The sequence below is a fragment of the Sebastes umbrosus genome, chromosome 13 (assembly GCF_015220745.1).
Source record: "Sebastes umbrosus isolate fSebUmb1 chromosome 13, fSebUmb1.pri, whole genome shotgun sequence".
Lineage (NCBI taxonomy): Eukaryota > Metazoa > Chordata > Actinopteri > Perciformes > Sebastidae > Sebastes > Sebastes umbrosus.
In genome coordinates this window covers 16,843,490-16,858,303 of record NC_051281.1, presented here as the reverse complement: position 1 = coordinate 16,858,303, position 14,814 = coordinate 16,843,490, and the positions used below count along the sequence as shown (strand labels likewise).

Below are 14,814 nucleotides of genomic sequence, written 5' to 3'. Positions count from 1 at the left end.
TAGGGCTAATAGAGGAAAGAGGGGCTGCTTGATTTCAGCCAGCTGATCAGTTTACAAGTTAGATATGTGACAAACTAGCCTAAACAGTCCGACTACACAGGTAGCCATTGGTTACACAGGTAACCATTGGTTACACAAACCACAATGTGTGAAACTCTTAATAAACTGGCACCTCTGTGACGCATTTTGATTTACGCATGACGTCAGACGCACTGTCTCCTCTTCCCTCGCTCTGATTGGTCCTCCGGAGAAATGAAAATGACATTAAACCAAGATGGCGCCGGGCGACAGAGTAAAGTGATGAGAGAAGAGAACAACAAGCGACACAACTAACCCAACAGAGGGCTTTCACTCATCCTCTACGGGCTATTTACACAACCAAACCTCTTATCTTACCACCGGGGAACTGTCAAGCTCGTACTGAGACACCTCCCCTAATCTACAGAGATATAATTAATCAGCTAACTGTGATGCTAACTAGCTGCTAACGTAGCTAGCGGAGGCTAACTGCGGAAGGCGAGGAGAGGAGGAGAAGCTCGAAGTACAAGCCGACAAGTCAGGCTCATTTCTCTCTCTTTAACTCAACCCACCTCTCTGTTTTGGTTCATTAACTACCCGTAGAGTTTGCCGGGTCATCCAAACTAAAGGGGTCGGTGAGGAAACTTAACGTGACACCTCTGATAAGGAAAGCAGAAAAAGACGAGAGGAAAGGCGTCATCGTTGCTGATCTGACGCCATGGCTCTTTCTCCTCTTCAGAGTGGACTGACGGGGATTCAGGTAAATAAAACACATTATATTATTAGCTCACTGTCAGAGGCAAGTTCATTTCATCCCCCACATTTTACTTCCTCATACTTTAAGCTGCTGTAAATAACTTTATCTACAAGGACATTGCATCATTATCACGATGTGCTTCCTAGTGATAAACCTTGTCTGTCTAAGTCCAGTATGTGTGTGAGAAGACTGACATCTTGTTTGTCTTTTTGTTGTCAAATGTAAGTTACTGAATGACTGGCTGGGCTGTCAAACCTTATCCAATTTATTCTTGGCCAAATTTATAAGCAGCATTCATTTTAGGCTAAAAAATCACATCACAATTAAAGCACAAATTGACATATCCAACTTGTTATTTAACTTATCTACTGTTGTATTTTTGGAAAAGTAGCAAATTCACACGTTTAATAAGCTGGAAACATCAAATTATTGGCATTTTACTTCATGTATCCTCATACTTTAAGCCCTGTAAATGACTTTATCTGCAAGGACACTGTCTGCAACATTATCACCATTTGCTTCCTAGTGTTAAAGATAAGATAAGATATTCTTTTATTAGTCCAGCAGTGGGGAAATTTGCAGTGTACAGCAGCAAAGTAGCAATACTACAATGTAGAAATACTCTGTTACAAGTGCTGCATTCAAAATGTTACTTATATTACTTAAGTTTTTACTTTATTTATCTGCTTTTATTGTCTTGTGAAGCACATCTGTTTTGAGAAGTGCTATATAAATAAATGTATTATTATTATTATTATTAAGTAAAAGTACAAAAGTATTAGCATCAAATTATAATTTAAGTATCAAAATTAAAAGTACTCATGCATAATAGCCCATTTCAGAATAATGTATATTATATTACTGGATTATAATTATTGATACATTAATGGGTACATTACTTTACTGTTGCAGCTGGTGAATGTGCGGCTAGTTTTAATTGCTTTTATATACTACTTGGTAGCTTAATCTATAATAATACATAACAATTCATGAGTTGATTTATATTTTGCATTATTATTCTGAATCTGCTAAGTAATTAAAGCTTTCAAATAAATATAGTGAAGTCAAAAGTACAATATGTGCCTATAAATTGTAGTGGAGTAGGATAAGATAAGATATTCCTTTATTAGTCCCACAGTGGGGACATTTGCAGTGTACAGCAGCAAAGGGTATAGTGCAAAAAACAAGATGCATCAGCTAACACAGTAAAAAAGAGCCAAACTAAAGTGTAACAAAATATGCACAATTTAAATAGAAGGAAGTATAAAAATAGGAGCAGTATATACAGTATTGACAATAAACACACAGCCTTGTTTGTCAAAGTCCAGTAGGTGTGTGAGAAGATTGACATCTTGTTTGTCTTTTTGTTGTCAAACGTAAGTTACTGAATGACTGACGGACTGTCAAACCCTCTCCAAGTTATTCTGGCAAAAATGTATAAGCAGCATTCATTGTAGGCTAAAAAATCACATCACAATTAAAGCACTATTTTGTCGCTCAATCAATTATTCATTTGATGGATTAAAATTCAGAAAATAGTGAAGCCCATTCCATTTAAGGCTGCAACTAATGATTACATTAATTATTAATTAATCTGGCAATTCTATAGGTCTTTAAAAAATGTCAAACTAGTGAAATGTCACCATCAGAATTTTCCTAAGCCTACCCAAGGTGATGTCTATGAATCGTTAATTTTGTCCAGTAAAGAACCTAAAGATATTTAGTTTACAATGATATGAAACAGAGAAAAGCAGGCAGTCTTCAGATTTGAGAAGCTGAAACCAGAGAATGTTTAGAAATGTTGCACAATAAATTAATTGAACCATTAATTAATTATTGAATAATTGTCATTTATTAATCTATCAATCCACTAATCGAATAAGTGGCATGACATCAAGTGGCTTCTAAATGTTAAGATATTCAGTTTACTATCATTATAAAATAGTTGCTGATAAATATTCTGTTTGTTGACTAATACAGAAGGTTAGTTGAGGGTTTCAGCTTTTTCACAGTAGTTTAAGATTTATTGTCATTGTAATGTATTGTATTTTTATGAGCCACCAATGGCATAGTAGGTTGAATAATTCTTTTTTGATAGTCTCCTGTTCAACTTTAAATTTTTTTATTTTTTTTGTTGAACCAGCCACTAGCTGGCAGTCAGTACATGTCCTGTTTGAGACTTGATATAAAGTAGACAGACCACACCACAGCCCAGGGGGTGACATAACAAAGACATTAGGGCTGCAACTAATGGTTATTTTCATTGTCAATTAATCTGTAGATTATTTTCTCTATTAATTGATCAGTTGTTTGGTCTATAAAATGTCAGAAAATGGTGAAAATGTCGATCAGTGTTTCCCAATGCCCAAGATGACATCCTTGTTTTGTCCACAACGGAAATATATTTTCAGCTTACTGTCAAAGAGGAGTAAAGAAATAAGAAAATAAACACATTTAAGAAGCTGGAATAAGAGAATTTTGACTTTTTTTTTACTTTAAAAAATTACTCAAATTAATTAATCAATTATCAAAATAGATGACGATTAGAAGACCTGCATGATTATTCCATTGATTGCACACAATACTACTCTTTTTCTTAAATAATGAACACTTCATTAGCATATGCACAGACAAATACACGTTCAGAGGGTAAAAAAAACGGACCGGGGGCCACAGGTTACTATGCAGAGGAGTGTTAGCAGTTGGGAGGCTTGCAGTGAGCCTCCAACCCTGAGGGTGTGGTGCGTGGATGACACTAGACTACACAGTTGTGTGGTGCAGATGGGAGAGCATCAAACACATGCTTTTAGAACGAGGTTCAGGCAGCTTTAGCTGTCGCAGTAAACCTGCTGACTGTGGATATGGCAAGTACATTCCCATCATGTGTAGTCTGTGGTCGCAGCGCCCTTGTTGTTTTTCCCATTGTTTTTACAGAGGTCAGTCTCCACATTATAATTTTCACCTGGATGACTGACCACACCAGTGTTATGATAGTATTTTGGTTGTGTTGTTTCTGCTCTGCTTTATTCTGCACCGCTCTGCCTCTTTGTCTTTGTTGTAAAGTCCCTTTGCTATCAAATTCAGCAGCCACCCTCTTTGCCAATTTTTCAAAGTGCAGTTGCTCATCTCCCCCTCCATATACTGTAGGTTTGACCACCATGCATTAGCACTTTTACAGGAAGCTGTTCTCTGGGGGGACTGTAAAGCAATATGCTGTGTGAGGCAACAGATCATCGCCTTGGGGCTGGGTTACCTGGTAGATTAAGCTTAAATGCTTTCGTTCTTTATTATTAAAGCTACTGCAAAAATATCATTTGTTTCATTTGGATTTTCCAGATAATCTTCATAATATACAGTGTAATGCTTTAATAAAAATGTAGCTCTTTTTCAGGATAGACTTATTTTTGTAATATAGGCCATTTGTCATGGAAATTTTGGCACTGCAAGCACTACTCAGACAGTTTAGGCTAATGATTGCTGTGCATGAAGGGAAATTGAACTGGCCAACTTGAAGACCATTATTCCCTCCTCCCTGGTGCTCCATGGGGAAATAAGCCATTTAGTTCAGTCGATAAGTTAGGGTGTTGTCCTTCAGTTTCTGTTTAGCCTTTGTGGTGGAGGTCATTAAGCCTAAGTCTGTGTTACATTGTCTCGTGATTTAAGTGTCAGCCACAATAAATTTAAACGGCAACTATTTTGATGATTGATTAATCACTTATCTAATATGAAAGTAAACTGAATATTGTTGTGATTTGGACTGTTGGTTTGACCCAACAAGACATTTTTAGATGTTAGCTCTGGGAAACTGTGATGGACACTATTTTCTGACATTGCAGATAAGTATGCACCGATATCTGATATATTTATTTGTTACATTTTGTTTTGCAAAGTTAGGAAAGCAATGTTTAATTTAAGCCTAATTTTGCCTTAAAAGAATGATCCCAGTCACTTCCACACAGTGAGGCATACAGCTTTTTAAGCCATGTTGATTGTGTAACAACAGCTTGAATACCTGTAATTTTACCTCCTGTGCCTTTTATGTTAAACTCGTCAGTTGCATGTGGCTCTGCGTTACCTAATATGTACTCTATTCTCTCTCCCCATCCTTCTCTCTGTCACACAGAACTTCAGAGCTGATCCAGAAGAGTTTTACACCAAGCTGGACAGGATAGGGAAAGGCTCTTTTGGTGAAGTTTATAAAGGCATCGACACTCGGACTCAGAAAGTTGTGGCCATTAAAATTATCGATCTGGAAGAAGCGGAGGATGAAATAGAAGACATTCAACAGGAAATCACAGTTCTCAGCCAGTGTGACAGTCCCTTTATCACCAAGTATTATGGATCATACCTGAAGGTAAGCTTTAACCTCCGGAAGAATATCATTGTCATTTTATAATACTTCATGCTCGACATATAGGTCAGTAGTGTGTTCCTGCAAGCATGTTTATGCAATGTAGGTCAATAAATAATGCATATGGGCAATGGAACAAGTATTGCCTGTGTAATATCGCACAGATTGCTGTTGAACAACCCGAAATAGGCCGACATTTCTGTAGTATATAGCTTGAGGGCTTTTAACAGTGCAATCTGTAAGTATTTGGACATTGACATGTTTTATTCTTTTTGCTCTGTACTCGAGCAGATTGGATTTGAAATCAGTCACAATGAGGTCAATGTGTCAATTTAAGTGCAGCATAACCATTATAGTGCTGCATATTCTGCAATATTCATCTGATGTGAATGTAAACACCCTTAAAGCTGAAAGTCAGCTCTTTAACATTTCTGTAGTTATAGTAGCTTTTCAGTCACGCTACATGTGGTGGTGCTTAGAGTGCCTCTCACAGCACTTACTATGGTACTTAACAGCAGAAAGGAGAGAAGTGTTGGTCCATTAGCTCAAGATATGCTGCTGGCTGAAGGAGAGAATTAAGGCTTATTTGTGTGTAGTATGCAAGCATGGTATTTGTGCTGTGTGTGTGCTACAAAACTTTAAAGTGATAGTGTTGAGATCCATAGTTTTTCTAGTTCAGCAACATCTTTGTCAACACACTACCCTTACCAGACATCACTAAGGGATGAAGGAGTGTCATCAGTACAGGGAGTTTTATTTTGTTTTGGAGATTTTTTTTTCTGTTGATTTAGTTTAGGTTTTTCTTTTCTGGTCAGTAGTGGTGGGCGGCAGTGGTGGCAAACATTGATCATGCCAGTGGCAGCTTCAGATTTTCCAAGCAAACTGCTGGTGCTGCTGCTAAAAACAGAGCATGCAAGTGGGGCGGAGCTGCTAACACACAGCTCATAGAGGCAATAAAGGTGCATTAAAACCTTTAGCGCTCAAAGGTCGTGGTTATGTAAGTCATAATTAAATGTGTCTAGATTCAGTTCACTTGCACTCTTCGACTATATCATTATCCCAGATGTCCACCGCAAATAAATGTCCATAAATCTGCTTGGAAATCACAGAAAGAAGACCCTCCTTTCAACTCCAGAACTTGCATACGTTTTTTTTTTTTTTGTCAGGATCAAAGTAATCCAAAGTAATAAGTGATAGTGTCTGTACATCCATGGGTACATAGAAAACAGGAACTGCTAATAGCTAATTCGGTATACTTTTAATGTTGACAAAATGTAAACAAATAGGCTAAAAAAGGGGGCTCAAGTTGTGGCCCACTGTATACCTCACTGAATCCATGTCAACATTATATTTCCTGTTTGCATCCCCTAAAGCATTATGGGAACTGTAGTTCCAAAACATACAGAGTCAGAAGACACTGAGTAAATTTAACATCTTAAGACAGTCTGTGTGCATTTGGACGTCTCAACACATAAGCTCAGATGACTCATCCACAGAGTGTTGTGGTGAGTGACTGGCTGAACGACCTTCACCAGATGATGTTTATTCATATGTGAATGTGGGACACTGGAAACAGGTGCTGCCCAAGTTTTCTGAGCACAACTGGATCTGACAGCTGAGATGTTTCTGGTGTTTTAGACAAGTAAAGGTTTCACTTCACCTGAAGTCAGTCTGTAGAGGAGTGGACGTCCCAAGGTTATGCCTATTTGAAAACATCTTGCTATACAATCTCCTGTTCCTAAGATTGTAATCTACCAATACATTGTCTGGTTATCTAGATTAGATGGATGTAGATAGATTTATTCAAATTATTCAAATATTATGGCTAAATTACTCTGATTTTCTTTTCTTTTTTTAAGTGGACAAAGTGAGTGTGAACTGTTACTCTGTTTGTAATAACTATTGCAACTTTAAACACCATCTGACTGAATTACTGATTTATTTTTACAGGGTACAAAATTATGGATTATTATGGAATATTTGGGTGGAGGATCAGCTTTGGATTTGGTAAGTATATTAAAATAAAGTAAATGACATATTTGAAGATGATCTTACCTTAAACAATTTGATTTGCAGGTCATTATGACAGTTATCTAATGTGTAAAATCTGTGCCATCTTTCAAAGTAAAGCCCAAAGTCTCCTGCATCCTCTAATTTATCCGTTCTTCTAGTTGGAACCAGGCTGCCTGGATGAAACGCAGATTGCTACGATTCTGAGAGAGATCCTGAAAGGGCTCGAGTATCTGCACTCTGAAAAGAAAATCCACAGAGATATCAAAGGTACCTTTTTAGATACTGAATGTTCATTTAAGCACTGAATGTTTTCGAAAGCACTGAATGTTGCAGCTCATATTTTTGCCTCCTTGCTTTCAGCTGCCAACGTGTTGCTGTCAGAACAAGGCGAAGTGAAGCTGGCGGACTTCGGCGTGGCGGGCCAGCTGACAGACACCCAGATAAAAAGGAACACATTTGTTGGTACTCCTTTCTGGATGGCGCCTGAAGTCATAAAGCAATCTGCCTACGATTCAAAGGTCAGAATTATCCCAACTTTTATTGTTATCACAGTCAGGTTTAGTGTTGGAAAGCAGAAACCCAAAGAAATGTACAGTTTTTGGGAGAAAATGCTTTGATTGACAACAACAAATTGCTAATGGTCATACATTTTAAATCTATAAGGTCATCTATCAGTCATTTTGTACCAAAACAGTAAGTCAACTTTACTGCACGTGTCATTGCAAGACACGGCAGCAAAGTGTCAATGAGTTTGACAGCTGGATCACAAAAGCTTACTGTAGGTTAAACACATCAGCTGTGTTGGACTGAACATCTGGAGTGGTGGGAGAGTTTCTATTGGACTAGTTGACCTGTGGGCCAGCGGTGAGTCCAGCAACACCAGTGCAGGAAGGAGAGAGGGCTGAGAGCATAAAGGCAATACAACAGGCTAAATAAAATGTCATGAGTGTTTATATTATTCAGATCAATACAGTGATGTGTATCAAACCTGCTTTGGTGACCTTTTGTCTCTGCTGGGGTTGACAATGTAATGTTGCTGATGCATAAAGATAATTTAACTGACTTCCTGTGGTGAACAAGATAGAAAAAGCGAAAGTGAGCACATGTGGGAAGGTGAGCAAGAGTGAGCTTACCGAGAGGAGAGAATATGTAAAACTGAAACTACGCTCTGTATGAAAGGGGTGTTATTGACCCAAGGCCCTCAGGAAATACCTGTTGTCAAACCCAGGTGAAACATAACCATGCTGTGTCAACAGTTAGCATCATTTTAATGTGAGTCAACAAATTAAATGTTGGTGAAGAACATTGTCCAAAGAAAAACAATTTGTGTGAAATAGCTCCTAAATGATTTGTACATTTTGTCCTTTTTTCCCCCGTTGCTCTGTTGAACGCTGTGTTCTGGTTTTTAAGCACTTTTTAAGACTGCTTTTCTACACTAGATGTGCCAAATATGTATTTTTGGCATAACCACAACATGAGTCAGTGCGGCTCGTCAACCCAACCACTATGTCACAGTCTTCAGTCTGCAGAGCTTCCTCAAATACACCCATGCTTCCTAAGTCAGCCAGTTTAAATGTCATTTCACACAGCATTGTGTCAGTGTGTGTATCATAGACTGTATTTATAGATGAACGACTTGTCTCCACTTTATTCCGTTGTACTAAAGTGAAGCCAAAATACCCCGGGTGCGGGAGCTGCCATCTAGAGATTTTGACGTCATTTGGAGTCAGAGGCTGCGTTCCAAATCGCATACTTTTAGTACATACTGCAGCTGCCCTTACAAAGTACGTACTGTTGCATGCAGTATGCATACAGTTGAGACGTACTAGTTCGTCATAACATTGCACCTTGAAATTTGACCCTTTTGCTCATACAGTATATCCACTGCACAGAGGATTGTGGGTCAGAATAGCCAGAAAAGCATACTGGCTTACATACTGCAAAATGCGACCAGATATGGTAGGACATCCTGGTATTTTTGGCCTTCTGTATTTGACTTGTATTGACTTGTGTTGTCAATACATATCAATACTGAATATTTGAAACGGTTTCAATACTCATTTTCCGCGTTATCGATTCACAGGTATCAGCTGCACTTTCTGCTCTCTCTTCTCTCCGACACTCGCCTTGACACACACACACACACACACACACACACACACACACACACACACACACACACACACACACACACACACACACACTGCTACTTATCTTTTGAGAAAAATCTTATATTATTTCCACATGGTATTGAAAATCAATATCTTTCAAGGTATTGTATCAATGTTCAAAATTCCAGTATCGTGACAATACTAACATACTAAATATTTTTCTGGCATACTAAATAGTATGGTAGTATGGTTATTGGAACGCACAAAGAGTCTGCACAGTAGTGATCAGGGGCCCGGAGCCATGGTATCGAGCTCGCCAACACACCTGGCCAAGCCAATCCCGATCCGAGCACAGCTGCAGCTTATTTTGCATGAGCCACCTAGCTGCTACGTTAGCACCACAGTAGCTGTTTGGCTAAAACGACACAACAATTAACCATAATATCTCTATAACTACATTTATGATCAACTTGACACATGTTCTATTACACAGACTCGTGACTGGAAATTTAAACTCACATCTCCTCTCTCGTCCATTTCCACGAGCCTCCGGCTGCGTGACTACTTCACTCAGAGTAGCTGTCAATCATGACGTCTAACCCCCTTTTTATAGCATCAAATAACTCATTAAAACCAAACTTATAAGAAAAATGAACATTTGAATATACATCAGCGTGATAAGAACTACCTAAAATGACAGAAACCATCTTTGGGAAAAATGTATTTGACGTCCACTTTGACTTTTTAGTTTGGCCCATGTTCCCTCCACCAACATGGACGAAGCAGGCTTTTTGACCTATACTGCAGCCAACCACCAGGGGGCGATCAAGATCTTTTGGCTTCACTTTTGGCGAGCTGTCATGTCGTCCATCTTTATACACAGTCTATGGTGTGTATTTGTGGACGAATGTGTGAGACTCTGCTGCTTTATTAAGATGATCTTTTCTGTGTCAATGTCTTTGTTTTATAGGCAGACATCTGGTCATTAGGGATAACGGCGATAGAACTGGCAAAAGGAGAGCCGCCGCACTCTGAGCTTCATCCTATGAAGGTCTTATTCCTCATCCCAAAGAACAATGCACCAACACTGGAAGGAAACTACAGTAAACCACTTAAAGAATTTGTTGAAGCCTGTTTAAATAAGGAGCCTAGCTTTGTAAGTTTAAAGGACTCTTGTTCATACTGTTACGAGTAACACTGCGCAGTATTCTTTCAATATTGTTTGTTTGTTTTCTGTATTTTCCTTTAGAGGCCAACCGCTAAGGAGCTGTTGAAACATAAGTATATTGTAAGGCATTCCAAAAAGACGTCCTATCTGACAGAGCTGATTGACAGATACAAGAGGTGGAAATCCGAGCAGTCTCGGGAACAATCCAGCTCTGATGACTCTGATGAGTAAGTTGTCTGCACCATCACCAACCAGTTCAGGGGGGGCAAGACATGGCAGATTTACACTCTGAAGCAAAATCTAACAGCTCTGAGTACACTAATGATGACCCTAAAATCCTGTGTCACTGTAGGGAGCCAAATGGCCAGGCTTCTGGAGGAGACGACTCCGGCAATGATGACTGGATCTGGCAAACCATCAGGGAGAAGGAGCTCAAGAAGTTTCAGAATGGGGCAGCACAGCCTGCTGAGCTCGAAAGACAACAGGTGAGACCATACCGTGCCGTTGTAGAGGGGAAAAAGTAATAAATTAGTAATTGAGCACATCTTGTTCGCAAGGCCAAATCTTCCCTGTGTCAAATATCTGTCAGATTTCCCCGTTTAACATTAAAATCATCCTTTTTTCCCAGGTGCAGGAGAGTCCAAAGAGGCCTTTGTCACAAAGCTTATCAACAATCTTTACTCCATTGTTTACTGAGGTAATGGCACTAACAAGTTACCCCAAGTTAAAACAATCATCACTGAATGCATGATTTAAACTGTTGTAATCAATCAAATCATCAATGCAAATCACACGGAAGGAAATCTACTGTATGTTCAGATGCATTTATTTTGTCAGAGATTAATATACAATTAGAATACTTAGACGTTCACATTCTATTGTTAACTAAAAGACGACATTTTTTGCAGTTGAAAGAAAAGGGCGAGACACGTAATGGCAAGCCGGAGGCTGCAGAGAAGCTGCGGGAGGCCATTTTCCTGGCAGAAGAAACACACCCAGGGATCTGCGACTCCCTGGTAGCTGAACTAGTGCAGAGACTTCAGAGGTAATCAGGGTTCATAATATCACTTCTCATTATATTCTTCTTAGACATTTTTTTCATGTAAAAGTCCAATGGAAGTTCATATTTACTTCCTAAATGTGATGTATGTATGTGAGCCTATTTAGTGGGATCATTAAGGGCATCTTGGGATGCTCCATCGGCCCGAGGGTTAGACGCTAATACTTTTAAGCACTAACCCCGCGGGCCACCAAGACCCTAAGTTTGGTGGCAAAACTAAATTTTTTGGTTGCCCAAATGTAAAATTTTGTAAAAACAATACATAAAAAGGCAATTTAACACAACTTAACACAGCCTTCCTTAAATGTGACATTAACAGAATGAAAATATGTAGTTATTTATTTACATTGAAAACTCGAGTTCTGTTTTCTCTCACAGTCTCTGAGTGCAAACACTACGAATGATACAGGTTGTGTCTGAAATTCCATGCTAACATGCTATTTAGTACGCTAAAACAGTATGTGCGATTTTTTTAAATGTCCGAAAACCTTATCATGAAACCAGTACTACGTGAATAGCATTCTATTTTCGGTGTAATATTACAGTATGCAAACGCTGGACACTATGGCGGCATAAACATCCCACAGTGCACTGCGGTAGTGACGAAAACGTTCATAACGGACGTTGGTGTGCAGCTCTGTAACATCAATAACGCTTCAATTTAACTTCGAGTAAAAGATTCCACAAGGCGTAATATATATTTCAAGTTCATTCAGAATTTGATTCTCATAAACTGTTGTTTTGCTCACATGAAGTCGGCACGGGTTACCATGGTTGCACATCTCCAACTGGCAATAGAAATGCTATCAAACTGATTTTGTCTGGCCCACAATGAAATATAGGATACAGGATATAGGAATAAGAGTCTTGTTTTTCATCCATCCAACTGTTTGTTGGTTTGCGATGAACGTTACATTCACTGTCAAGACCTTTCGTCTTGTTTTAACCCGAGGCCTGTTCCGTTCAGTCAGTAAATATTAACCTTTTCTCTGATGTTTGTCAGATTTTCTGTGCCACAGGCAGCTGCCAGTCATTGAGAGGAGCTACATCCAGCTCTGCTCTAATTTTCCACCCTGGTGGCAGCAGTCAGATCTTTTCCTCTGACCTCCACAGCCGGGATGAAGTCTCCCAGGAAGGTCTCCATCACTCATTTGCCTGAAGCAAATCCTGGCCTACTTAATGTCTGTTTATACGCTAGCACACCACCAGAGGGTCCTATTCAGGACAGTCAGTGGCCAGCCACTCAGCTGCCTCCATGACTGCCGCCTGCTGTAAGATGTCCCTTTCTCAATACCTCCTTCACAACTGTTTTTTTATTTTAATGGTGGAGTCCGCTATCTTTCTGCAAAGGACTCTTGAGTTATTGGTTTTTGGTGAGTTTGTGGCTTTTTTTTTCACACAAAGGTTTGCATCCTTTTTGGAGAAAGTACCTTGCTTAATTAATCGTGTGCATGTGTGCGTGGCTGTGCGAGATATCCTGTGAAAACGTGCGGTGAAGAGTGACGAGTGGGTTGAAGCGTTCTATAGAAAACTCAGGTATCCTGCTTTAAGTGGATTGGGTCCTCTGGGAGACGGAGAGAGCTCTACAGGGTGGTTGTACAGACTTGTAAATAAGCTAATTTCTACAGATTCATGAAAAAATAATGGAGCGTTTCTAATGGAACCACTGTGTACAAATGGCCAAATGCAAAACTGTAGATAATGGTTGTGAGGTAAATATTTTGAGAGACTAAAAATGGCCATACATGAGATTGCCTTGCCTTTCTACTTGTTCTTTTTGTATATCGGTCTTTGATTTCTCCAGTTGTAAAACTTTTTAATGAAAAACGGCTGCCCTCTATCATGTTTTACTATTGATTTATTATATATTTCTTATTAACTTTTTGGTTTCACACTTGATGCTGTGGCTGTAATAGAGAATGTAAAAAACCAACAGGCTGGATCGATGAAGCCCCCCACCAGTTTAAAACACTGGACGCTCTGTTGCCAGCCTCGATTCCACAAGGCCTCGAGTTGTGTTGGTTTGTTGGACTTTGCCTCATCCCTTCTTTTTTTTTTTTTTTGCTGTGTGTTTTTGACTGGTTAGATAAACTGAGGTTTCGTCCATTCATTCCATTAACAGGGCAGTGCCATCATCTAGTTTATAAATCAGCAGACTCTGTTAGTCTTCCTAGGAGCTGCAGTGGTACTATCTATCTCCTCAGCGTACCTACAGCTTTAATTGCACTTCAAGTATAAATGCCTTTTTGACTATAAACAAAGTAGCCATAAAACAGTAGCACGAGACTTACAGTATTTTGCAGGTTATGCTATCTGGGACAAAAACAAGTCCACCTGAAGTCTCACAGCTTGGACTCTGGAGTTGGTCATGCAGTGTAATATTTGCCTGGCTTTATCTTTCCATTTTGGACTTGTGAGAGGTTTTTCAGTTGTACAGTAAAATGCATATAGACAAAGACTTCTCACATAGTAGACGACACTGCTCTCAGATGTATATATTAAGGTGTTTTCAGAGACCAGCGGCACTGCTACTACTCCTGACTGTAGTTTAAAAGGAATGCGCATGATAGTATACCAGTATAAATCCTATTGGTTGGCCTGAGCAGTATGCGTTGTAGCACACTGCTGCGGGACTGGAGGAATGTCGAGTCCTGAACAGAGTTGAATCAGCCTTAGAGTATTTGTGATGAATGGGATGAATAGTATCAGCTTTAAAAATGTTAGATCCAATGCTTTTTCTTGTGATTTCTTCTTTATATTTCCCCCCTCTGGCATTAAAATGCATATGCAGCAATACTTTTAAAAGATCAAAAATACGTATGTCATTCCTTGCCAGTATGATGCATGCATGAACAAATGGACTAAATTTTCTTCTCAGTAGGAATTTCATAATTCTTATGGAGTCGGATGATATATTCTTTTTGCCACGGGCAATACACGGTACACAGTCAACGGGGCAAGTTAAAGGGACAGTGTGTAGGATTTCTGGGGATCAATTAGCAGAAACGGAATATTCATAACTATGTTTTTATTAGTGTATAATCACCTGAAACTAGGAATCGTGTTTTCGTTAGCTTAGAATGAGCCCTTCATATCTACATAGGGAGCGGGCTCTCTTCAGAGTCCGCCATGTTTCTACAGTAGCCCAGAACGGACAAACCAAACTCTGGCTCTACAGAGAGCCTTTTGTATTTTTACGTTACCTGAAGGCCACCGTAGTTCTCCGACATGCTTGGAAAGTGAGGGGTGAGCGGAGGGATATTCAATTGGTTGCAATCTGCAACCTCACCGCCAGATGCCACAAAATCCTACACACTGTTCCTTTAAAGCGACACT

General features: G+C 39.3%; 1 protein-coding gene across 1 annotated transcript; it reads left to right on the top strand.

Annotated features, from left to right (window-relative positions):
- The first annotated feature begins 250 nt into the window (after positions 1-250).
- Positions 251-14,612, top strand: stk24a (serine/threonine kinase 24a (STE20 homolog, yeast)). The gene is made up of 11 exons (XM_037790047.1): positions 251-778; positions 4,899-5,129; positions 7,077-7,133; positions 7,298-7,406; positions 7,500-7,657; positions 10,221-10,406; positions 10,500-10,645; positions 10,771-10,903; positions 11,047-11,115; positions 11,327-11,463; positions 12,482-14,612. The coding sequence occupies exons 1-11, from the start codon at positions 737-739 to the stop codon at positions 12,513-12,515; spliced, it is 1,302 nt and encodes a 433-aa protein (XP_037645975.1). The 5' UTR covers positions 251-736; the 3' UTR covers positions 12,516-14,612.
- The last annotated feature ends 202 nt before the right edge of the window (positions 14,613-14,814 follow it).